The following is a 25631-nucleotide window of genomic DNA, read 5'->3' as shown; positions in this document are numbered from 1 at the left end:
GATAGACAAGAAAAATGTATTTTTCTAAGCCCTCCCGGTGACACTCCTGAATTTGACACAATTTTGAGCTCATTCTTTATTACCTTTTTAAGCAGGTGTTTACTCTTACAGCTTCAGAAAAGGCAGTAAAACAGGTTAAAGAATGTAACAAAAAGCTAGGTGTGACATATGTGTTGTAAATGGTAATTTTCCATTTAATCACCCTAGCTGTAACTAACATTTTAGATAATATATCCAAACACTCACTGTAATATATTATTACATTTAGTAACTCAATAGATGAGCCCAAAGCATAAAAAGGTCATCTCTGCATCTGAACTGAACCTTCTTAAAGTTTATCAGATCTTTTAAAGGCTATCCAGAAAACCTGGAACTAGCTCCCTCATATTTGGAAGCATTCAGACATGGCCATCACTTGGTTTGTTTCTGTATTCTGCCATTAATACAGTTCTAAGATCTATCTCAAAACCTCCATAAAAATCAAGTAAAATAGAAAATTCTCTTTCTATTTTATCAAATTTGCTGGTATTAGCTGCAGCTTAAGGCACAAAAGAGTCTTTTCTAACAAATGGATCAGACAAAGCATTCAAGTATATACTGGCAAAGTTGTGCAGTGACTGGGGATGGGTTAGGCAGCTCTACATCTTCCTCATTTGATCCTATTATTTACTTCCAAACTAAACTCCAAAAGTACACATTCTGTCTAGGAATAAATGCACAAATATGTACGTGGTGTGAAGCAGAAAATTACTTTAGGAAAAAACTTCTCAGTATTGACCACCTTCACCAGACTTTAACTACTTTTCAATTTCAAAAGGGACAGCAGATGTGTTGGGGAATGTTTCCACACCTTTACTATTTTTTTTTTCAATACCAAAGGAAGTGAGTGATACTTTCAGCAGTGAACTAAGTTGCAGCTCAATAGTAAAGAAAAAAATACAATTTAAAGCTGATTTTGATGTTTTTCTGTGAATGATTCTGTTTCATTCAAAAATTGTTCTTGTAAATGTTGCTTTTCAGTTTACAAGAAGAAGAAAACTGAAGAAGAAAACTGAAAAGTCAGTTTTCAAAACCTGATCTAAGGCTTGTTGCAGAGAAGGGATTTCTGATCACAATGTCTTTATCCTCATTACAGCAGCAAGAGGAGGGACATTTGGCTGGAGCAAAATTTCACAAAAGCCTTTGTCCTGATATAGTGCCAACACGGCATCACTCAAACCAGAGTGATCCTCCCTGAGCTGGCTAAGCCATGTTCCTCTCCAAAAATAATGCCCATGGTACAATACAAAACTGCTGCATCACGCCAGAGCAGCTGTCCAACTCTGTAACAAGCTTTTTTCAGACTACACAATTTTAACAGGCTGTAATCTGTGTGCTGCACTCTGCAGCTCACTCATAGCTCTCCCTGCCCCACAAGGCAGCTGCAGAGTCCAAACACATCCACTCAAGTGTCTGCAAGCTGAGTTCAAGTTACTCTTTCTGTGGGTGTCGCTGCTGGCATTCCTGACACTTTCAGGAACTGAATCAAGTCTAGTCACAAATACAAACCAGAACAAATGTTTTTTGTAGTTTCCTCGAACATTTCTGGCTGTTTGTTTTTCTCTTGTCTCAGGCAAGATATCGACATATAATAGAGATGTATCTACCACTACTTGTGACTGATTTTTCACACAAAACATAGACATCTTCCTATAAGAGTAACTGGGTTTTTCTCTCTGTTTCTCTGGTTCCACACCTGATACCTAACAGACTCTTGTTGATTTTCCTAAATTAAAAAAAAATCTTGCTGTGCTTCCTTTCTTCCTTTTTTTTGAGATGTCTCTGTTCTCAAGATCCTATTTTAAAGACAGCATTACGGAGATGTATAGCAGGAATCCTATGCTATGAATCACTATGAGAGAAAACTCCCTTTAACTTAATTCAGAATATCAAATCAAGAATACTGAATACTAGCCTTTAAAGCAGACTAAAAATATATTAGCTAAACAGACAGCAAATTGGTTCACTCACAGCTATATTCAAAATAGTGGTGCAATGTAAGCCCTCCCTCTCAAAGTTCTTAAAACAAGAATTGTTCAGGATCTGGAAAAGTAAGGCTGGAAAAAGATGGATCTTTCCCTAAATGTCTCCAGCTGCCTCTGCAGAACACACATACTGGGTTAAGTAGATTTTTGCTTTTTGACTAGTATGAATGTCCTGATGAAAGGCATCATAACATTAATTTAAAAAATAATCTTTTTAGCTGCACAGATTTCAAAACCACTTTTCCATCTTAAAGTACTGAGGTTCTTGACAGCCAAAACTTTAGTTTTTGTAAAATCTTCAAGAACTCTCAGAAGCAAAGAAAATAAATGTTCAGTTATGAAAGGAATGACAGCTCATTGACAGCAGAGCTGAAAGGCAGCTCTTCTCCCTCTCATCTCCCTTTCCCCACATGCTTCTATTGCCCACCTTGCCCTGATTTATCTGATCAAAAGTTGATTAAATTCTCTCTATCTAACAGCATTTTCCTTGTTTAATCAAGGCAATTAAAGTCATGAGAGAGTGCAGAGAATGCACAGATTGAGAAGAGGCCATGCAGCTGTAGGCAGGACTTATTTTGGTGGCAGTTTTCTTTGATCAGTTCTGCTGCTGGCAGTGCAGCCTCATGGCCCATTGTATCCTCTCTCATGCACTACTCCTTGCCACTTGGAAAACTCAAACTGAATTTGGAGAAAATGTTGAGGTACAGTGGGAGAGTGAGGGATAAAGTGAGAAGTAAAAATAGACTGTAAAACTTTCATAAAGCCAAGGAGAACTAGCATTACAATTGGAGAGGAAAAAAAAAAACTTGACAAAATACCGTTTCTTGTTACAGCTTTTACATTAGTATTTATAACATACCGGTTATCTGTTTCTTCAACTTTTCAATTTCTTCTTTCAAACTTTTAATTTCTAAATCTTTGCTTGCTGTTATTGGGCCATCTACTGTTGAGTACTGAAGAGCCTGCACTGTCTGGGTGGACTCTAGAAAAAGATAGAAGAGAGAGGGATGAATAACATGCCTGACATCTGAGGAGATCAAAGAGATACTACTGATAAATTAAGACACGCCAAAAGATCCCGCACTGGGCATTCTACAATTTGCAATTTCCAATTATTATGTGCCAATTTTTCAGTAGCTGTCAGCTAGACCAACTAAGTTCTTAAAAGTTTTAAGAACAAAATGTTTATGCCATAGTGACCAAGGTACAGTGAGACCAAAGTTAGCACAAGAAGTTGCACACCTGGTGTATTTCAGGCATAAAGTGTAACAGAAATTTAATTTGTCAATGAAAATAATAAAAAGAATTCTTTTCTGCTAAAAAGCATTCCAGGAGGTATATTTAATTTTTTTTCCCACAGCATAAACAGTGCCATACAAAACTGCAGGTTAATCTAAGTTTAAAAAGTGATGGAATGATTTTTTTTTTTAATGACTATACCTTGCAGTTTTCTGCTAAGTTCAAGCTTTTCCTGTTCTAGACGTCTTATTCTCCTCTCATAAGCTTCTGTGGCTAAACTATCCTCCAAAGTTCTCTGAATGCTGGCATCAAGATCCATGGAGGGTGGTCCAGCTGTCAGTCTTAGACAGCTGCGGTCTGAAAGAACACTGGGGAAAAAAAAATAAATAGTATTGGATTTTACAACAGCCGGGTTTAAAATACTGCTATAAAAACATCAATCAATAAACAGTTTAAGTTGTTAATTACCATGCCATTTATTATAACATCTTGTTATAATACCTTGTTTGTATGTGCTCATTGGAAATTGAAATCATGTTTACCTAGCATGCCTGATCTCCTCAATGCATTTTTTGTTACACCAAATTGGATGAACTCCTGATTAAAAACCATCATGGATATGCTATGTTAGCCAGATAGCAAAAAGCAAAAGCTTAGACAGTAAAATTACAATAGCAGTTCATTTGAGAATAGTCAATCAAGTATCACAAATGCTTTAAAGACAACAATCACTAAAAATGGTATGAAATTATGCCATAACAACTAGGGCATGGACATGTCAGAAATGCTGTGGCTACTCATGTACACATGCTACTTCTTATGCAAATAATGCTTTTGAAGTCTAGGACATTCTAGGACATAGTCACTTTCCCAGCAGAAACAGGCCTGTCTTTTCAATTGTTGTAAATAAACAGTTTCTTTATTTCCATAAACAAGGAGCATACAGGGGACTTCCCTGTTTAGTTTAGCAATGGAAATGAGCGAAATAAATTCTACACCAATAGCAGATATCAAATAAAGTAATTGTTACAAAATTTCTATTCAGACTTACAGAAGTGTCAAAGGGCTAGAAATAAAAGTGGTTTTAACGTCTAACAAACTAAGTTCTGTTGGGGTCTACATATCTAGTCTTAATTTTGTAATGGGCAGTTATATTTTATATATTCTCTTATAACAACCTTTCTCATCAAAACTCCCCTGAGCACAGGCGCTGACCTGTACATCTATGTAAATTTCACCTGCAGATTCTCTTGAACAGAATTCTCTTGAACAGAATTCTCTTGAACATAATTCTCTTGAACATAATTCTCTTGAACAGACAGCATTTTAGATGATGGTAATTTCCTCAATAAACCATTCTTTGATATCTGTTCAGTATGATTCAAAACCAGAAAGTTACAATACTGTGTAACTAGCCTACAGACAATTTTTGAACTCATAACTTACCAGCTACTTGTATATGTGAAACCCACAAATGGTAAATGATGGCCAGAAAATGCAGTGTGGGATGGTGGAGGCATTGTTTCCTAGAAAAATAACAGGACAGTTGAGTAAGCAGTATCCTACTGGACTGTTAAAAGAAACATTTTTCAGTTTAACCATATGAGAAGTGTTAGTATCATGTGAGCTACACTCACTGTCATCCTTATCTACAGCCCAAATACGAAACAACATCAACTAATTCTGTTTATAATAGCATTTAACATATACAAAACCAGAGCATGCTGACATAAAAATGTCTTTCTAATTACATAGGCTATTTTTCCAAGAAGCTCTTAGCACAAAGTGCAACACCTTTTATTCCCTGCTATGCTCCTCTCTGCTATTCAGTCAACAGGGCTTCCTGCCTGTAGAATTACCAGCCCACTTCTGAGTGGGCCACTTCTATTTGGAGAGAACAATCAGCAGGCATTTACTAGAAAGAAATAATACCAGAGAGAGTTCTAATCCCATTACTGCTTTTAACCATTTCTTCATTCTTTGCTCCTCTTTCTTGCTAGACAAAGAACTACAAACAAAGACAAATCTTTGAGTTGCTATTCAGGCTAAAATAACCCTGTTGTTATTTTATTGGGACTATTTGAAGTATTAATATTCTTAAATTTTCTGTTAAAAGCTTCCTATTTAACCCCAAGATGCACGGTTTATGTTGCTCTACTAGAGATGGCCATAACAGTCACCAAAAGAAAATCCTCAAGAAGATGATTATTGCACTGGAAGTGATAAAAGATTCCAAATTGTCAGAAAAGGTATATTATATATACCTTTCTTAACAATTTCTTTCTAAACCAAACAAAAATGAACGCAAGGAAACAGCTGTACATTTCCTTTATATAAAACTCTGCAGGAAAGGACAAGGAGTAAGACTGCATTCAAAAGAAATCTGAAATTACCTTTCCAGTGGTGATGTCAGCTATACTGCATCACAACCTTGTCCTCTTAGCTGACAAAAACCTTCATGTTATAAAAGAGTTCCCAAACAACACTAATGATTATTGCTAGATTGTGTAAACTCATGAAGTTGAGCATTTTGGAAACTAAGGACAAGCTCAAATTACAAAGCCTTAACTTTCCACTAAATCATGAAAAAAATCTCAATTATTACAGATTACTATGGTTAGAAAAAGTAAAATTCTACTTCTCCTTTACATTTTGTTTTCACCTTTCATAGATTCAAATTTCAAAACTGTATTCACAAATAACTTTTAAAAATATCAAATGCTTAATTGCATGACTTTAACAGCCCACATGACAATTCTCAGATACCACACTGAGAGGTTACTAAATATCTAAAATATTGTTTCTATTGATCATAAGGTAAGATTCTGTGAAAGAATTTGTTTTGCAGAGGTCAAGATACATATCTCCTGCTGCTTGTGTGAATTTAGCAGTACAACCATGCTGAGAAAATTATGACTGAATCTCTCAATAAGGCTACCAAACCAAACAGTGAAAAGCTAGAACCCAGCACAGCTTAGGCTGCCTGAATAGCACAGTTTTGCCCTTTATGCTTGTGTGTACATTCAACATACTTTTAAAATGTCATTATTATGTATACAATTTTTCCATGGGATTATGGTCTCATTCAAAGTTCAGGAAGAAAAACAATCATGGCTTTTCAACACTGTCTTTTATCTTCAGCATTGGGTTTTCTTCATTTGCTCTATGCAATTCAAATCTTGCCAAGAATTTTTGGAAAAAAAAAAAAGTCTCATGGGCTTATCTGTGTTGCTGACTTCTATAATAGCAGTGTGAGTATGTGGAACTTCCTCAAAAGATATGTATGAAATATGGAGGAGAAAATACCTCCAAGTTATATATAAGGAATTTGAGGCAAAGCAATATGAAATACAATGTCCACTGGTCAAAGCAAAAATGTAAAATATTCTCAGCCGTGCAATGCCTTTAGGCTAGGCTTTTTCGGCAGTTCTGAGATACTAGGTGTGAAAAGAAATGGCAAGAAAAGAACATCCTTATATTAAAACAGAACAAAACCTTCAGATGTTTCAAATTAGGAAGCTGAAAAAGAAGCTCTAGAAATTGACATTCCTCTAACAGTTCAGGGGCGCTGCTTTCCACCCCCAAATGTCTAAAGCAAAGTAAGAATTGGACTCAGTTTTCTCAGCTGAGAGTCCAGTAGCTCAGCAGAGAAGCATTCTTTCTTCACCTGCAGGTCCCTGTTCCTTCACAATGGTAAAGCATTCACATTATACAGGCATAGTTTTGAAAACTTCAGGTGGGAGAATGGGCTCTAAAAAGGAGGAGTGGTGGAATGGACAGCACTAAAATGTGTGAACAACCTCTAAGAGGTATTTCAGCTTCACAAAGACCTGCTATATATAGCATCCACTCCAGCTACTCCATCCTCATAGCTGTTGCTGGACAAAATGTGCAAACAGGTATCTGAAGACTGTATAAACAAGTTTTAAGATAAAAATACTTCTGTTGTGAAGGGAGGAGGAAATATCAGATGTGAGGAAACAAAATGAAAAAAGTGCAAGTCATCCTACTCAGCTACACTGATTTGCTTAATTTGCCCATAAGGAAAAGGGGTCTGAGATTTAACCAGAGATCACAGAATCACTTAAACTGGAAAAGACCATCAAGATCATTGAGTCCAGCCATTAACTGTCGGGTCCATCACTAAATGACTTTCCTAAGGACCACGCCTGAAAACCTCCAGTGAGTCAACTGACTCCACCACTTTCCTGGGCAGTCCTTTTGGTTATGAAATTTATCCCAATATCCAAACTAAAGCTCCCCTGGCTCAACTTGAGGCCATTTCCTCTTGTCCTGTGGCTTATTACTTGGGAGAAGAGACTGACACCCACAAAGTGTTTTAGTCAAAGCGGTTTCCATGTTTTAATGTGCAGCTGGAGAAAAGGGAAATGCAAATAATGATCATCTTGTCTACAGCAACTCATGTTGCCACTTATCGGCATGCCCAGAAAACTGAGATGCACATGCAGTTCAGAAAACAAAAGCAAAAGTGGTGAAAATGCTTTACCTCACATGTAAACAGCAGGTTTCTGCATCTTTCAACAGACACACACACAAACACACCCAAAGATATTTCCAAAGAGAGAACACAAGGCATTCCTCCAATGCTAAGGCATCTATCATTTGTCATTGCTCCTTTTCAAAAGCATATAGAAACAGAAAGTCTCGTAAAATCCATAGTTGCAGAGCATTTTAAGGAAAGGTAAAAATATTTTTTCGTTCCTTAAGAAATGCCTGTAATATTTCTCCTACATTTCTCAAAACACAAGTTGGAGAAAAGACTGGAAAAAGTTTAGTGAAAATGAACTGAAGGGAATCAAACACCAACATGAGCAATTAGATTAGAGTAATAAAATACAGTAAAATGCAATGTGCAAACTTATACTAAGTCTTAGCAATGCTCAGCTAGAAGTAGTCTTGCAGACTATCTGTATGTGAATGTATTATTCTTTGTAAGACATAGACACTAAACTTGTTACTGCAACAGATGTATGTTAGCTAAAGACACGTAAAGCTACAATGAATTTATAAACCTTATCCTTATACAAGTATGATTTTAGGACCAGCCTACAAACTATGGAAGAATTCCCCTCTCAGTTCTTCAAAGCAGCCCCTAACTGTTATTTATGCAGAACACAGCGAAATAAACTGCCTTTTCCATACATTTTGTTACAAAGTATACCACAAAGGCTGATTCATCAAAATGTTAATTGTATACTTACAGAGTTTTTTAAGCAATCATCATCCACATCAAAGTTTGATGTGTCAGTAGGGCTGCTGACTTCTGGGATGTAAGGTGCCTCACAGTTCCTAATGTTGTCCCAATCAATCCCAGCAAAAAATGGATGGCTCTTGAAGTCTTCTATTCCATTTTGTCCAAGTCGATGCTCTCTGCTACAAATGAGCCTTCGGATGAGGTCCTTTGCACTTTCAGAGACATCTGTCACTTGAGCAGGAAACTGAAACCTCTCCTTAAAGATTAAAAGAAGAGGAAATAGTTTATTACCAAGAAAAAGTTGGAAAAATTTACCTTCTTAGTGAAAATCATTAACTAGAAAAAGAAATGTGCAAACATTCCAGCTCTCAAATACATGCAGTAAGGTTTCAAGGAAAAGACTTCTGCTAAGGATAGAAACTATTAAGATATTTTGTCTTCTACTTTTTCTCCTTTATTTATATTCCTTTTACACTACAGCTGTTGAATTTTACAGCTAGCTCCATGTGGCAGAACATTTTAGAATCTTCTGCATAAGCCAAGGAATGGGCTCACCAGAAAAAAGAAACACAACAAGATTGATGTGATGTAGCCAAGACAGACTCCACAGAGTGAATTAACATCTATGTTTCCAAACCCAGATTTTAAGTTTTAGCCTTATTCCAAAGCAAAGTCATCTGCAATCCACAAGCATTAACTTGCTACATGGAAACATATTTTTTGTTCTACATTTATGAACACTTAACATAATTAGTACATAAAAACTTATTTTTAAATACGTGTTCAAGTTACCCCATTATTAAAAATTAGCTTAGAGACAGACAGAAAATGCACTAACTTTGTGGTTCATTATTTTCCCATAGGTCTCCACCAAGGACTCAGCATAAAAGGGCGTTTCTCCATAAAGCATTTCATACATGCAAACGCCCAGGGACCACCAGTCACACTCGGGCCCATACTTCCCTTTTCCATCTTCCATGGCCTGCAAGATTTCTGGAGAGATGTAGTCTGGTGTTCCAACTGCCACTGAAGATTGGACCTGGAGAAGTTACATTTTCAGGATTAAAATCAACTGTCATCATTACAGACACTGTGGCGCTATGCCCATGCATATATAAATTTAGTCCAGCATTCTTGTCATAACATAACAAACAACTAAACACAAGCAAAAGCTTCTAAATTCATAAAGAAATACTTAAGTATACAACTGCATTAATAGGCAGCCTAATAATATACTTTTGCTAAACTACTATCAATATTTAAAAACAGATAAAGGACAGAACTGTCAACTGGCAGGACTAGAGCCAGCAAGCAATTACAGATTTGGTAATCACGTATATTAGGTCAAATATTTTGTAATCCCCTGGGACATGATTAAACATACTGGAATTACATTCTAGTCACACTTAATGTGCAAATTTAAATGGACTAGAAGAACATCATCCCATTTCAGTATCTCATCCTGCTCATACTACAGCTTACATTTTCAATAAAGATTAGAGCTCAGAGCTTAAAACTGAGAGATTCATAGTTCATAAACACCTACTTGGCATTGACAGCACAGCTTCCCTTTATTTATTCATAAGCTGACTGTATGCTAAAAAGTTCTTAATATACTGCAAATCCAAGCAGTCTGCTGTTGAATTTTCAGGAAAGTCAGTTATATACCAGTACCACTTACAGCTCCATTTCATTTGCCATAAGGCACCTATTCCCTTTATCAGCACACATTTTGTGGCTATCAATGGACTGAAGAAAAAATATTTAGGAATGTATCATCCTATCATCCTTTCTAATTTACCGTTCCATCTTCCATCAGTTTCAGACAAGAACCAAAATCTGCTAATCGAATATGTCCATTCATATCCATCAAGATGTTGTCTGGTTTTATATCCCTGCAATAAAACAAATTCCAGGATTAGTACAAAATGTATTTCATGAGATGTATTGCAAGCATTAACTCTGCAAGTCTTTTCATTGAAAACCAGCAACCTGTCAGACACTCATGATATGGTGAAATTTCCACTCGAGACATTACATGAGGCTGCAGGTAAGCCAAATCCTACAATGCTTCTTAATTTTAGTAAGAATTGTGTAGTTAAATTCCTCTCATGTCTCAAGGGTAGCCAGGAGAATTTTATTTGCTCTGAGCTTTTGTATATAAAATTTTAAAATCATCTGAAGAATTTTAGTGAAATGCTCTCAAGTGGAAGATGCACGCTTATACTGGAGCTGGAAAACAACCCCTAGATTTTACAACAGAACAAAGGCCAATGAAATCCTGAAATAGTTTACACATTTTTAGATTTGCTGTCTTTCACTGACATTCTTCTCTCACATGCATCTCAGCTCACTGTGCACATCTGTCATGCTTCTGCTGACATGACCACTGTACACACCACTGCAGCTCTCCCTGGCCACACTCTGCCTGCCCCATTGAGCTCATGATGCAGATGGAACTACCCTTCTAAGCAGGCAGCATCATAAACATATAATAAACTCCTCATATAATAAACTCCTCATTTTGTAAACTTGGCCTTTTTTTTTTCTCAGGCTTTCCTTAAGTGTACTGAAATACAGGTAGAGTCTATGTTCCCAGTGTACAGCTGAGTAGGACAAAAGCCCTCAGTTACCAGAGGGACATTTGTTGTTCAACTTGTAAATTAAGTTCAAATGTTGAAATTTCTTTTCAATTAAGTATAGATATTAGAAATACACATCAAGCTACATTTTAAAAATATCTGACATTATTAGATTCTACATTCTTAGACTGTATGAATACAGGTCTACAAATATTTTTTCAGGGAATGTTTTTAAGATATAAGAACAAACCTCCTAAAAAACCAACAAAAATATTTAAGCCCTCACTTTGCTTCACTCCCCAAACAATTTAGAAAATGAATGTTCACATTGCATCTAAGAGCAAATTTTGTTGTTTGGATTTTGATGTTTTGTTCTTGTTGGTGGTGGGTTTTTCCCCCCCCAACTAAAAGTCGAGTTATAGACAAAGCTTACTGATAATTTACAACAGAAAAAAAAATTAGAACACACCTTGAACAACATTATAGAAGGTATGGCATAAAGGTGTCACAGTGTCCCACACCTGGTGACAATTAATATGATAACAATTGGTTGTTTGGAAGAAAAGAACTTCCCGAATTTGTGTTACTCAAAGACAAGCAGGCAGAGGCAGATGCTGAAAACAAACTTTAGGCACCTTTCAAATGCTCAGAAATATTTACAAAGCAGAAAGCAAACACTGCAAGAAATCACACTTTCACAACTTGCAACTGAGCATAAAGACAATTCTCTACAAAGTAAATCAGAAAAATAACCGAGTCCATTCTCATAAGCCCATTCTTCCACTTGATTTTTGCTGACACTGTATATGCCAAAGAGTTGCAGCCTCCAGACTGAGATAGTTGTGTTTGTTTTGCACTCACCCACCAAAAACATTCCTTAAACACGCTTCTAAATAAAAACAAACACATGCCACTGAGACTGCTGGAATTATAACTTCAGTTTAAAACACTTTGCAAAAACATGCACCTAAAATCCAGTTCCTCCTAGAAGCTGGACCTAGTTCAAGCTAAACAAAAACATGAGTCACCCTTGAGGCTCCATTTATCCATGTTCTATCTTTTAATATATTCCCAAGAGAAATAATAATAACATTAATAACCATCATCATCATCCCAACCTCTCCCATTCAATCTCACAAAACAGCAAGAAAACATGAAAAATCTCATTGTGTTGTCAACACTGTGCAAAACCAAACCTGCAAACAACACTGAATGCACTTGAAGGGAACAACAATTTCTTGCAGAGTGGTATTTGTAATGCTCAGTAATAACATCATAAGAATAATTTTTACAGCTAAGGAAAAAACAAAAGACCAACTTAATAAATACAAATTCTTTTCAGCTCTTGTAACAGAAGCTATGGACTATGAACAACTGTTCTGAATTCTGAGCTACATTAATAAAAGACAGTTTGAAAGACAAGAATTGCTGGTACCTGCAGAGCAGAGTAGGCTATAAGCAAAGGGAAAGAAAATTATGAGCCCCAGAGGGGAACAAGGAACAGGAGTAATTATTGCCAGTGTAACTGAAGAGTGTGAAGGTGGTGATTATGGGGAAAAATAATGTCTTAAACCCTTCATCTTTACTGAGCCTGCAGCAGCTAGATTGCATTAGAATGATGAGTTTTGTTCCAGGTTTTCTTTTGAATGACATTTGTTTACTCTCTTTAGTGATTAGAGCTGATCTATCTCCTGTTCTAAAGAGAATATGGTATTCTCTCTTCACATTCACTCCACCTTCTCCAGTTTATCCCAGTTTCTTCAATGTATGGACTGGTTCCTTCTACTTCCATCTCAACTACATTTTTATTACTATTTCTCCTAGACTTACCTCAAAAGCTGAGATGTCCAATCCTTCACAGCCTATCAACCCCAAATTTCCTCCCTTTCTATTTCCTCCTTTCTCTCTCACCTTCTTCACTCCCAAGTCCTCATCTCCCTGCTTGTTCAAATTTAACTAATCTTGTTTTTTATCCCGTTTCAGTTCTCAGCAGTCACTATTTACTCACAATCCTGTTCCACTGGCTTCCTATTCCCATGATACAGGACAACTGTATCCTCTTTCCTCATGTCCAGTTCCTGTCCAATTTGCATGGCAATCTTCTTTGGCACCAAAAGGAAGAGAACTATCAGTAACAGAGACACTCCACACAGTCTCTAGTGTCTATTTATCAGCATCTCCCCAAATTTCTTCAATATCACAGCTCTGAAGCAGTGCAAATACAGCAGAAGAAAACTGAAAAGTATTTAGGGGTCAAACTCTGCACACAGTTGTTTGGAACTCATAACAACTGGAATATTGAGGGAAAAATTATAACCTGAAAATATCTAGGTGGGAGAAAGAGGAATCAAAATATATCCATGACTCATAGAGGATCCTCTCCTGAATTTCAAGTCTCCACACCTCATAGCAGATTTTCTCACTGGTTTTGTAATAATTATTTTCTTAATTGAAAATCTATATAGAAAAAGCAATCCATGATTCTTGATCCTGTTTCTGGAAAGAGGAACACTTATTGCTTCAGGCAAACACTAAGGAAGGAAAATTCCAGACCAAGTACCTAAAATCTGGCAAAATTAACAAGCAAATAATGAAAAGTTATATGGCTCAGTGAATAGAGCACTGGGCTGAATCTTTGTAGATAAGAATTACCAGGTGACTGTGGGCAGACCATTTAAACATCACTCAACAAGAACCACGGTGCTCAGTCAAGCAATTAATATCATCTGGCTAGAAGGCTGCAGAGCCTAAATACCCCACTAACTCTGTAATTAGTTCACTGCAATAAAAGGTCAGCCCACTTGAAATATGAAATACTAATTCACTTTCAAGAAATATAAGCATTTGAAAGGTATTTTATGAGCCAGATTTCGAGTGGGAACAAGTATTGAATAGCTCTGACTCCACTGTTCTCTCTGGAGACCCTGAGCCTGAGCAAGTCCCTGACAGTTCAGCCCCACTCTGACAGCAGCTTCTGGGGGAGGGAAGCTCAATGTGCAAGGGGCACAGGTTGCCAGAGCCAAGCTACTACAAATTCTTCAAATATTCTCCACACTGAATTAAGGGAACACAGGAACTCAACATACCCAAAGAAACTTTTTTTTTTTTTAATGAGTGATTTAACAGCACTAAAGGAATTAGAAATCTGGACCAAAGAAAACTTCTCTAGAAACAGATAATGTCCATTTAAACTTTGACTTCAACAGAGTGTCCAGGAGCAAATTCTACTTTTCTGAGCTTTGTTGGCCTTGACTGTAGGAGAAAATCAGCATTGCACAGCAGCTTTGGAGAATGCAATAGGAATAAACAGTGTGCAATACTGAACACTTCACTTGCACTGAAAATGAGCGAAGGCTAATGAAAAAAAGAAAGAAAAATCTCTAATGAATTCTTCCTTATAATGCTTCTTAGTTTAATGTGGAGAGCTGTTCTTCAGATTGGCATGTTTACCCAGATGACTTCACTAACCCCTCTTTAAAACCGCTTACTTTCTTAAGCTGTAATTAAAACCCAAACATTTTACATACTAACTATGTTAATATAAACAACTTTCTGAAATGGGACTACAGCAGATACCTGGATTATTGCCATTTATTTTGATTTCTCTGTTAATGAGCCAGAGTAGAATTTCATTTGTTCAGTAAGACTCAAGAAAAAGTATTCCCTCTGAGACATGCTAAATCCATAGCACATTCCAGCTGTTAAATAAACTAAAAAAGAATTTTTAATACATGTGAATGTATTTTTTCCCCTGGATTTATTTCTTATACTAAAGGAAACTTAAGGAATCATGAGGTCTTGCATACTGAAATTTGCACTAGAAAATACTCTCAAGTTCCTTACAACTTAAATTATCTGATCACCTTATAGTTTCAAAGCATATGGGTGCCTGAGGTTCACCTATCTCATTCCTTGAATCACTGGATCACTGCAATTCTGTTCTTTTGAAGACCACATGAAATTCCTAAGGTCTGCAGATCAGGAATCAGCAGGTTTAGAAGAATCTTAAATTTTGTTTCGAGGGCAGCTTCATGGAGGAGGGGATCAGACAAACAGAACAGAAGATGCATCAAAAACAGAGGGACAATTATTTCAATTGTATCAGAATGACTGAGCAGCAGCGGTGTCAAACCCTACCAAAGGCTCTGCCAGTGGGTCAACCCACAGGCTTTTATCTTCTAAGTTTGTGTGATACAATTCCCAGTGGCATTAAAGATTTTGTGATCAGTAGGGATCCCTCTTCTTTGTAGCTGTACAGTTATGATGGAAATTTACTTGGTTTAGTTATTCATCTGTATTATCATTTTTTCTTTCAAAACATAAATGATCAGCCAGAAATGGAGGAAGAAGCAAGTCCTTCTCCTCAAGATCAACAGAAGTGTCCAGGTGGCGCAAGTGGGAACCTCTTAATATGTCCAACATATCCTCCTTGGAATAAATTTCAGATGCTGATGGACTTTTATTTATGCTGGTGGACTGTCCCTGCATACAGAGCTGAGCTCTTAAAAAACCAGCAGAACTGAAATGAGAATAAAGGGACTCACACTGCTCTAAATGCACGATGTGAGCTGAGCCTGAATAAAGAAATTGACCTGTCTGAAATCAAAGGAGCAATGTGAGAGCTGAGCTACTAGCTTATTTGAGCCCAGTAGGTAAGAAAGAGATAACCTGGAGAACAAATTTTTATTTCTAATGCTAACATTAGAAAAGCATGGAAATCAATTAATTTTCCTAAACAGGTCACATGCCTCAAGACATGCTATTTTTGAATAGCAAGGAACAAAGTGAGTAGGCTCAAGTGAATTATTTTTCTGTGAAAAATTCACATGAACAGTATTTTTTAATGCTACCAATGCAAATTAAAACACCAGCATTTGAGAAAAACAAATTAGTTTCAGGTGTAACTGCCGGCACAGAGAAACTGATGCAGAAAGCTTATTGCCAATTAAAGATTTCACAGTACATTATTTGCTCATTGTACATGCAAGAGCATTCCCCAAAAGTATAAATCAAAAGATTAAAAGCAGACATCAATGATTATAACTGTTCGCTCTTACAACAAGAAATGCCATCCTTTGCCAAGTTACCTACTTTAAGAAAAAACACAACCAAGCCTTCACAGCCAGAACGCCTGGACTTTTTATCCAAAATTCGTTCAGAACACAAGATTATCCTTAGCCAGGACAGAAGTTTGGCAAACTGCTTATTTCACTCCCTTCTGTTGTTTCAGGCAGACTTTCCCTCCATACCCCTCTCTCACAAAGAAACGCTACATCCACGATTAAAAACGAAGACATTTGGTTTTGGCAGCACTCCAATGAAATGAGAAAATTTGGTGCCTGTGAAGATTTTATTAAGGCAGATTTTATTTGATTCAGTGATGCTCTGCTGACATCTTGCTTTAGATACACAGAGTGACACAAATGGTGAACTTCCATCGAGAATGCTGTTCAAATAATGCCTTTTTTCACAGTCAAAGGTATGGACATTGATGTCCAGCAGGTTATTTCTATTTTCCAGTACAGTGGACTGGGTTATATCAAAGTCAGCATTGCCATATTCTGCCAACTCTGGTTTATCTGAATTCTGATGAGCAAAAGTAGAAATAGGCTCCATCTGGCAGAAAGACCAATGAGCACTGAGCCAAATTAGATTTGGACAGTCGGCGGTTATTCTTTAGCAATCCCAACAAGATAGGCTGCACAAGATAGCAACATGAGAAAACTGGAATATGTTGTACCTCATTAACCATGCCTCTTATCAAGACTCTACTGTGCCTTCTCCTAAACAGACACTCCTTCATTTTTGGGTGAAATCCAAAAAGCACGTATTTCGATTGAAACCAAAATAATTTAAATAACTTTGATCTTAGCCTTATTATTTGTATAGCACCCAAACCATTGCAGCATGTTTGTGTACTAAACAAAACCTGCTTCATGTAAAGCTAACAAACTAAAGCTTACAAGCAAATAAATGCAGTAGCCTTGCATACAGCTCTGAAGTCAATAGGAATAGCCAAAGACTGAACACTTCAGAATTTAAGCCTTAATAAGAAGAGCAACTACAGGGAAAAAAAATAAATGCTATAATCAACCTTCTCTTATAATTATTTTTTCTTTAACAGTATCTTAACAGTGTAAAACTCCCTTGTTTTCTCTTTAACTCTTGATAATAAATTATTATGTATGTGCTGTTCCAGAAATACACAGTAATTCACCTCTGCTAAAAGCATCTCTCTATTGTAAGCAGCAGGAGATTCCTCTAAATCTCATTACATTCAATGGACAGACACTCATCAATGAGTTGGAAACATCAACCAAACCATGACAATAAAGGCTCTAGATCTGTGATATAGCCATTATTTATTGATCAGTGTGGATAATTTTATATTCATATTGTCACACATCCTAACCAAATTTTATTCTTAGTAATATCACAAAACCAAATGAAGAAAAACACTACGAAATTCAAGGTTCCAAGTACTCTGTGCAGTACATTTAGTGCAGGACCTACAGAATCAGATACTTCCAAACTAACTTAGTTCCACACCACACTTTCTGCCAAAGTGTACCTTTTTAAATCCCTAATCCAGACAGAGAGATAATTTCAGTTTTCACTAAAAATAAGGTAATTAAATTACATTTTTCTTTTACTATGAAGAATCTGCACCACAGACTTGAAGTATATAATGCAAACCAGATTAAATTGAATACTTAGCCACAGTGAGTTTTTGTGTGGTAACACAAAAAGTAATGAATTTAAGTACCAATGAAAGATACTCAGATGAAACATTAGAAAATGTATAATAATGACAACAGGACACTAGAACAGATTGGTTCAGGAAATGCCACCATCTCCATAACTTTTCTTTCAAAACCAGTCAGACAAATGTCTGTCAGACTGGTTTAGCTACAGTTTGATCCTGCCTTGAAGCCCAAGGAAAGCACTAGCTGACCTCTCCAAGTCCTCTCCCAGTCCTTTGCTCTACAGTCTTTAATTTCTGCCACTCAGATAAGTTTTCTGGACACAACACAGTGTTTACCTTATGGTATCCAATGTTCTTTATGAATTTCAAATGCTAATAAAGGAAATAATAACAAGCAACAGGGAACGAGTACATCAGCCAACACATATATATCTTGAGTTTGTTCAGGCACTCATATTCATTCCTGAACACTTGAGCAGAGTGTAGTTACTGGCTTATAAATATATGCTCCACCACATCATATTATAATATCCCAGAATTAATTTACCTCAGAAAAATGTCTCCCTGTGGGCTTTGTGCATATGTATTTGTTGCCAAGTAATGGATATCTCAAACACCATAACAGTTGAAACCCAAAAATAATTATTTTTAAAAGCTGCTTATGTCCATTTTCTTCCTTCTTTTAAAAAATTAAGTAAAAGGGGTGATTTGAAAAATTCTTTTCGATAAATGCTTGGCAGCTACATACTCCCCACAGCTACTGTCTTCACCTAAAATGCTGATCAGCTGACAGAACCAGATATCTATGGAAAAAACCCTCCCATGCAGGTTAGGCCCCTCATGCAGCACTTTAAAGAGATGTCAGGGTAAAGTCACTTGTGATTGCCTAGGGATTATTTCTATTGTCAGACTAAAACTAGGAACACACTGTGCTATTTGATAACCATTGTAAATTTGGTTCCTTACAAGGCTGATTTACAGATTGATTTTAAATGCCAATGAAATAAGAATAAAAGAATGCTAGACATTATCAGAAAGCCAATTCCTTATGTCACAAACAATCAAGCACGCAAGAGAAAGTCCAATGCATTCTGAATCTTGAAAAAGTTCATATTAAAAAGCAGAAGTTAATTTACATAGGAACTGTTAAAAACAAATTGAAAAACCCAAACCCAAGTTAACAGGCCTCTCACAGTGGATCAAGAATATAGGAGTTCATAACTTTCCTCAGGGTTGACTTGTAGCACAGTTACTGGTATTAGACAAAAAAACCTTGTAAGGACTCAAATCTAAAATTGAGCACACAAAGTATTGAACATTTGAATGTTTAATAATGCATTATTCTTGAACAGAATAGTATTATAGAGTAAAATTTAATGCATGAAAATATGAAAGCCTTGTACCTCATTTCTTTTTGGGCAATTTTAGTAGCTTTTATAGCTATTCATGATGGTCTCTCTTGCTGCAAAAGACTGAGGTATAAGCACAGAAGTGTTGAAAGAGGAGCAAACATAAAATCAGAGAAACAAAACAGGAATGTTTTTAATTATTTCTTTTTCAGAAACAAAAACTGATTTGGAAAACAAATACTTGTTTTGAAAATCACAAAAATCAACACAGGAAATAAGTAAAAATTGCTACTAACTGAATGTAATTTGTAAAAATCAAGGAGACAATGCTTGGGAAATGAGGTAAATATTCTTACATGAGACAAGCTGTAACATAACCACAGCACAATACTGTAAACTCTAGAGGTACTGTGCCACTCAGTGATCAAAGCCAATCCAGAATTATGGTTAATTTGAAAGGACTACTCAAAAAATCCAGTGGGAAAGGGGTCTTGGGAATCCGCTCTCAGTGACTTTGCTCTGAGCAGGAGGGTTAGATCAGCTGACCTAAAGAGGTCCCTTTCAACCCCACCCATCCTGTGATTCTGAAATTAGGATTAAAGCTGCCTTTTAAATTTTATTTCACTAATAACCTTCTGGTTATGTTGTACCAAAACTCCTCCAACCTAATTCTGAAATGCAGTAACACCCAAGTACTACAGGTTGAGTTGTAGCAGCCTACAAACTTCTAACTTCTTGTGGCTCAAGACAGAAACTATCTTTAGCCTTTTAGCGTTAAGAATATGTCTATTTTTGCACTGGAAATTGCAGTTCATAAAACAAAGATTAAAAAAGTCTTTCACTCTCTCTGCAGGGATATGACAGGTAAAACCACGAAATTATCTTGATTGTATCTTGACATTTAATAACAGGCTTACAAAATTTGTTAAAATTAAAAGCTTCCTTTCCCCGACCTAAAGTCTGACTAACAGAAAGCCCCTATTTATCCCAAAATGCTCAGCAATCAAGGTTAGTCTCTGACATTGCTCTGACAATGTTAAGATAATCAGTGCTGGCAAGATTGGCCTGAAGCCATCAGACACCACTCCATGAGCAGCCCTCCACACCACTGCTCTGTCACACAATTTTCTCTGTGTAAAAAGTCTTGGCTATCACAGAAGGTTCATCTCCTCGTAAGAATGCCTACAGCACACACATTTTGTGTGCAGATATATATTTAAGACAGCCAGGAGCAAAACAAGGTTTATAGGAAGACTTTTGGGTGGTAAAATATATAAGAAATTTGCTGAAGATGCAAACCAGGCACTATCCTGCCTGGACTACTTATTCCAAGGCATGGATTACTTTCCTCACCATCCTTTCATGAGCTAAATTGCTTTGTAAATTTGCAGTAACGATATTCATGTTTTTTTATTACTATGAAAGACTATTCTCAGGAATACACATTCCCTAGAACAGAGCACTTCAACACATGTAGAAGCAAATTATTTATATTAGGGCTGTTTGCTTACAGAAACTTCTTCAGAACCCAACTACTTGCAGGCAGAAAGATTCCAAAGAGGTGTTTAAATTATATCCTTATGTGACTAACTAACTGTGCCTACACTAAGAATACTGAAACAACCTCAAATGAAAGAGCCTCTGGGAAAAATAGGATGGCAGGGAGTGGATTTCTCACCTAGCAAGGGGCCCTAAAGTAAAAGAACACACTTAAAATTAGGCCATGAACCAGAAGCTGTGCCACAGTACGCTAGGCACGATTCCTGAAGGAAGAGTTGGGTACCTTCAATTTACACAGCACTTACAAAACAAAACAAAAAAGCAGAGTTAATGTTTCTATCTCCATCTGGTGTTCTCCTCCTTTTCTAATAAGCTACAAATACACACAGCAGAGGACCTGGCTGAGGGCACTCAGCATTTTCGCCTCTCTAACCTGCCCAGCTGTCACAATGCTTTTTTTGGACCTGATCACTCTGCTTATAGTTTCACATTCCTCAACAGAAACTCCACACCAACAACATTCATCAGGGAAAACTGCCATTTGAGTCAACATTGGGAAGAATACTGGCCTTCAAGCCCAAAGCTGTAGGAATATTGAGAAACAACACCAAGTACATAACAAACAAGTAACTGTCACAGAAGTGCATTCAAATATCTTGAGCAGAGTTTGCTCTTTTTTTTGAGGCACCCTATTAGTTGATACTTTGCAATACTAAAAACCAAACTAGTTTAAGCTGATGGTGGCAGAAACAAGCTCCACCGAGCAGCCAATTTTAAATATTATGTTTATTCACTTCATATTTCAATGTAGTTACAATGGAATACCAAGCAAATTGCTTGAACTCTGCAAACTTCAGTTGACAGAGTTGTTTCTGGGTTGTCAAACTGTACACTTTTGTGTCATTCTGTATTTTTCCTCCAGAAGATGAGAATAAATATTATCATGACAATTTAAAAAGCAATAAAATGATAGTATATTTGCCATGTTTTGCCATGTCAACTTTATTGGAATTCCATTTTGGCTTCTAAGAACTTAAGTAAACAGATTAAGAACTCCACAAGCACTACTACCCTCCAGCATATTCTAAAGATTAAAAAATTAAAGTCTGCTAAGTAAGGCTAATTCATGTCAAAGCTTTTAGATTTCTAATAGTATCATGAGTTACTGGTGGGTAAGGGAGTAGAAAGAGTAAGCTCCTTAAGAATGTTATGCCCATCTGTGAGTGCCATCTGTCAAAGAAATCCTGCAAGAAGAGGCTAACAAGGAATCCAGAATATGCCCAGCTGTTGCACTGTAAATTACTACCTATGCTCAAAAACCTTAACACGTAGTTCTAGGCAGATAAATGTTTTCTTTCCTTTTGATTCTCATTTTAGATATGCAGTCTCTGCTCTTTGCTTTTCTGTACAACCACACACAGTCCCTGAAATTGCTCAGGGCATTGAAAAATTCTGAGTAAACCAAACATAAACTGAGGACTTGTACTGGTTCTGATAAGAACAGTCAAAAAACATTTTACATATTCAATTTTTTTTTAATCCACTGCTGATACAAAGAAAGCAATTCACAGAAGAGTGTTCACTCAGAAGCCTTCTGGACAATCTAAAAAATTTGTAATATATATTCTTATATATGTCTCTCTTCATATATATGTATGTATATCTGTAAAAGGCACACCCACATGAATTTTAATTATCAGGGATATTTATAAGTGCCCTGAGCTTAAGCAAGTTATTAGTTGCAAACCACTAGAAAATTTCTGGGACTGATCAAGAAACAAACTAACCTGCTGGGTCCATACTGCACCCCACAGCAACTCTTCCTTAGCCTTTTTCTATCTTTCTCCAGGAAAAATACACAGATAAAAATGCACTGAGAATTATGGGAGGTGAGGGAAAAGGAGGTCTGTGCAGAAATGAGTTCTGAGATCACTTAATGCTTTTTGTTTTTCCAAAAGAAGGATATACAGTCTTAATATGAGGCTGATCTTATCTCTCCCCCATACATTTATTTGATCAGCAATAAAAAACTATTAAAAATGCATTAAAGGGAGCGGGAGAAACACAGAAAAAAAGTGGAACATATTTTAAGGACATATAAAATATTCAGGAATAGGGAGCACATTACAAAAATTTAAATGAATTGTTTGTTGTTCCTGAGTTATGTGGGAAACAGAACAAAGATAAGATGCAAAGCTGCAAGTAAACCCTGGAGACTAAAAAAAAATAGTTTACAAGGAGAAGAAAACCAATGCCACTCCAAGGGAACAAATATCTGCATCAAATACCTGCCATAGCTCTTGCAATATGTGAGGAAGCACTGCTATATCCTCTATGTTTTACATGTTTTACTGCTCTTCTCCCAAGCTAGTAGGGCTTTAGATTTCATCTATTTTTTGAAAGACTGCCCAGCAGAAGAAGAATGTTTCTGAAAACAACACTACTCCACAGCCATTTTAATGTGTTGCATGGAACCTTTGCTTTCTTCGTCCTTTGCCCAATAAAGGTTTATTCAGCAGTTACACAGATACTTGGGATTCCTCTTTTTTTTTAATGCAAGTCAGTATTGTCAGAATATCTAGCACTCTCCAAGAAAAAAAGGGGAGGTGGAGGGAAAGAACAAAAACAACAACAACAAAAAAGTATAGCTTTTCCAAATCTGCTTTCTACTTAACTGTGCCCTAAATTAACAGTATAGAGGTTAAATGCTAATAGCAAAGAAGATTCCCTCCCAGTGAGTAAGTAAAAAGTAGAACAGTGAGGAGCAAAGAACCTAGTACTCCTGAAATAATAAAACTAAATTTAGGACAATCTCTCTTGCTTCCCCTCAGCTTGAACATGTTCTTTACTGTATTGCAAATACGGCATCATATTTATTACCTCTTGGTTATCAAAAAAAAACAAAAACAACCCAAAACCACCAAAACAAAAAACAAACCTGTGTTGAAGGAATTCTATCCACAAGCTGTTAAACACAGCAGAAGATACTGCTATTGAACACAAGAAATGCAAAGTGACTGTTTTTAGGGACCGAGAAAAGGAGAGTAAAAGCCCCTATATATGTGCAATGGAAGGAAGAAAATTTGTCTTTCACTGGAAATGTAAATTATTTCATGGTATTATTCATGTCAACTACCAATCTGACCAATGCTGGTATAGGCTGAATTCAAGCCTTGCTGGAGGTAGCAAGAAAGAGTGAGTTCCTTACAGGAGTGTACACAGGCAAGGCTGTATGCTGACAAGAAACAAGCAACAGGACTGCACCATCTCCTGTATGCTATTATTCCACAGCCAGGAGAGAAATCACATCATGACCCTCTCATGAAATCCTCAACCAAGTCCTCCAGAGGGAGGACAGCCCACAGGGTGGAAGAACTCAGCAGTGCAAGGAGCTGAAGAGGGACATAAATGGCTCTGAATCCACGAGGAAAGCAGAAATAAAGAAACATAAGAATCCTCTTACCTCTGTCATGATGTGATTTTTTTAAATTTGCTGAATCACTCAGGACTCCAAAATACTTTTTTAAAGAGTGAGAAGTAAACATTGTGCCTTGTTGCTCAGTTCAGAGTCGTGGTGGGAAGGCAGCCCCAAAGCACCACACGCCGCAGTGGCCACGCTGGGCACATCCAAACACAACCAACCTTCCCAAAACCTCAGTACAGAAGGGCAGGGCACAGAGTCACTTCTGTCAGAAACCCTACCCTGACTGCTAAAGGAAGATATATTGTACACTATTATTTGGCATTAGCTTTTTGTTTGTGTTAAGCTAATTTCATGTGTAATTGTAGAGCTTTGTTTCTGACCATGTCCAGGGCGACCACAAGGTGAATTAGGAGACTCTCCAGAAGACTCTTCTGTGCCCAATACTTCTTAAAAGAGGTTTTTTCTTTAATTTTTCTGTTTTGGGACAAGAAAGGGTGTTTTCCTTTTTGACACTAAAATTACATTCAAAATAACAGATTTCTGGCCTATATAATGAGGGTTTGGATTTTCATTTTGTCAGAGGTTCTTTTACCCTGTCTGGTTTTCAGACTGAGAGAATTTCAGTGGGAATTCTGTAAGGAACGGAGGTTCTGATCTTTCATCTGACCATGGGATGCCAAGCAAGATGTTACAGTCTGGGAATTTTTTCTCCTCACAAAGACCAGCTCTTTGACCTTTCTTTGCTGTAGACTATAAACAAGAATGGAAAGGACAGAAAACAGTGAACAGCAGGATGAGAAGATGTGCTTCAAATTCCTAGCCTGCCTGTTGATTATTTAATAACAGCCAATATTTTTTTTTCTGTTGCGCCTTTTACATTTGATGTTCATACAAAAGCCATTAACTGCAGAAAGGAGGAGTTTGTCAGAGAGAGGAGTTTTGAGCCTTGAAAATGCTGAAAAGCAGCACCTTGTGCAGACAGCAGAAGGGGAGGGTGGTAAAAGCCAGCTGATGCTCAGGCAAGAGTCAAGTTTGCCGAAGCACCCAGGTGAACCACAAGCCTGCATCTCAGAGATGACTATGGAAAGTGATTCCAGTTTTTTTCATTTTTAGTCCTATCACTGAATGCAACAACAGAATTCATATCAAGAAGATACAATGACAGAACATATAGCAGGAAACTACACATGCCACAGCACTGCTGATTTTTTTATTAGAGTTTAAGGATATGACTGAGATGTCTCAATTACATGTGTTGTATTAAAGAGAGAATCAAATGGAGAACTGCAGCTAGTGAATGAAAACTGTGGCTGAATTCACAATTTTAAAAGAAAGTCAGAGAATACTATCCTAGAACAAACAATTATTTAGGAATATTCAAAAGTACAACACACACACCCATCCCTCAAGCTCTCAGAAGTCACTCCTATATTCCTCTTCCTTTGTTTCTCTCTCCTTCATGCTTATTTTCTGTCTGGTCTCCTCACCATTTAAATTGCTGGTCCCTTGGAGGATCAAAGCTGCTATTTTGAGTCACTTAACCTACAGTTAATCTCATTGTTGCTTGCCTGTTTAAGTGGAATTAGCTGGCC

General features: G+C 36.9%; 1 protein-coding gene across 3 annotated transcripts in view; it reads right to left on the bottom strand.

Moving 5' to 3' along the window:
• The window catches only part of CDC42BPA (CDC42 binding protein kinase alpha), a 183361-nt gene that overhangs the window by 70106 nt on the left and 87624 nt on the right, over positions 1–25631 (bottom strand). For all 3 annotated transcript variants that reach the window (XM_030944869.1, XM_030944870.1, XM_030944871.1), the window contains exons 7-12: positions 10280–10373; positions 9317–9517; positions 8486–8734; positions 4710–4789; positions 3465–3631; positions 2884–3006 (exon numbers count right to left, since the gene is read on the bottom strand). In XM_030944869.1, the coding sequence (XP_030800729.1) occupies positions 2884–3006; positions 3465–3631; positions 4710–4789; positions 8486–8734; positions 9317–9517; positions 10280–10373 (914 nt within the window). The remainder of the gene's footprint in view (positions 1–2883; positions 3007–3464; positions 3632–4709; positions 4790–8485; positions 8735–9316; positions 9518–10279; positions 10374–25631) is intronic.

Source organism: Camarhynchus parvulus, chromosome 3 (assembly GCF_901933205.1).
Source record: "Camarhynchus parvulus chromosome 3, STF_HiC, whole genome shotgun sequence".
In the NCBI taxonomy this organism is placed as follows: Eukaryota; Metazoa; Chordata; class Aves; order Passeriformes; family Thraupidae; genus Camarhynchus; species Camarhynchus parvulus.
Note: the sequence above shows the minus strand (reverse complement) of the source record. Positions and strands in the feature narration are given on the sequence as shown.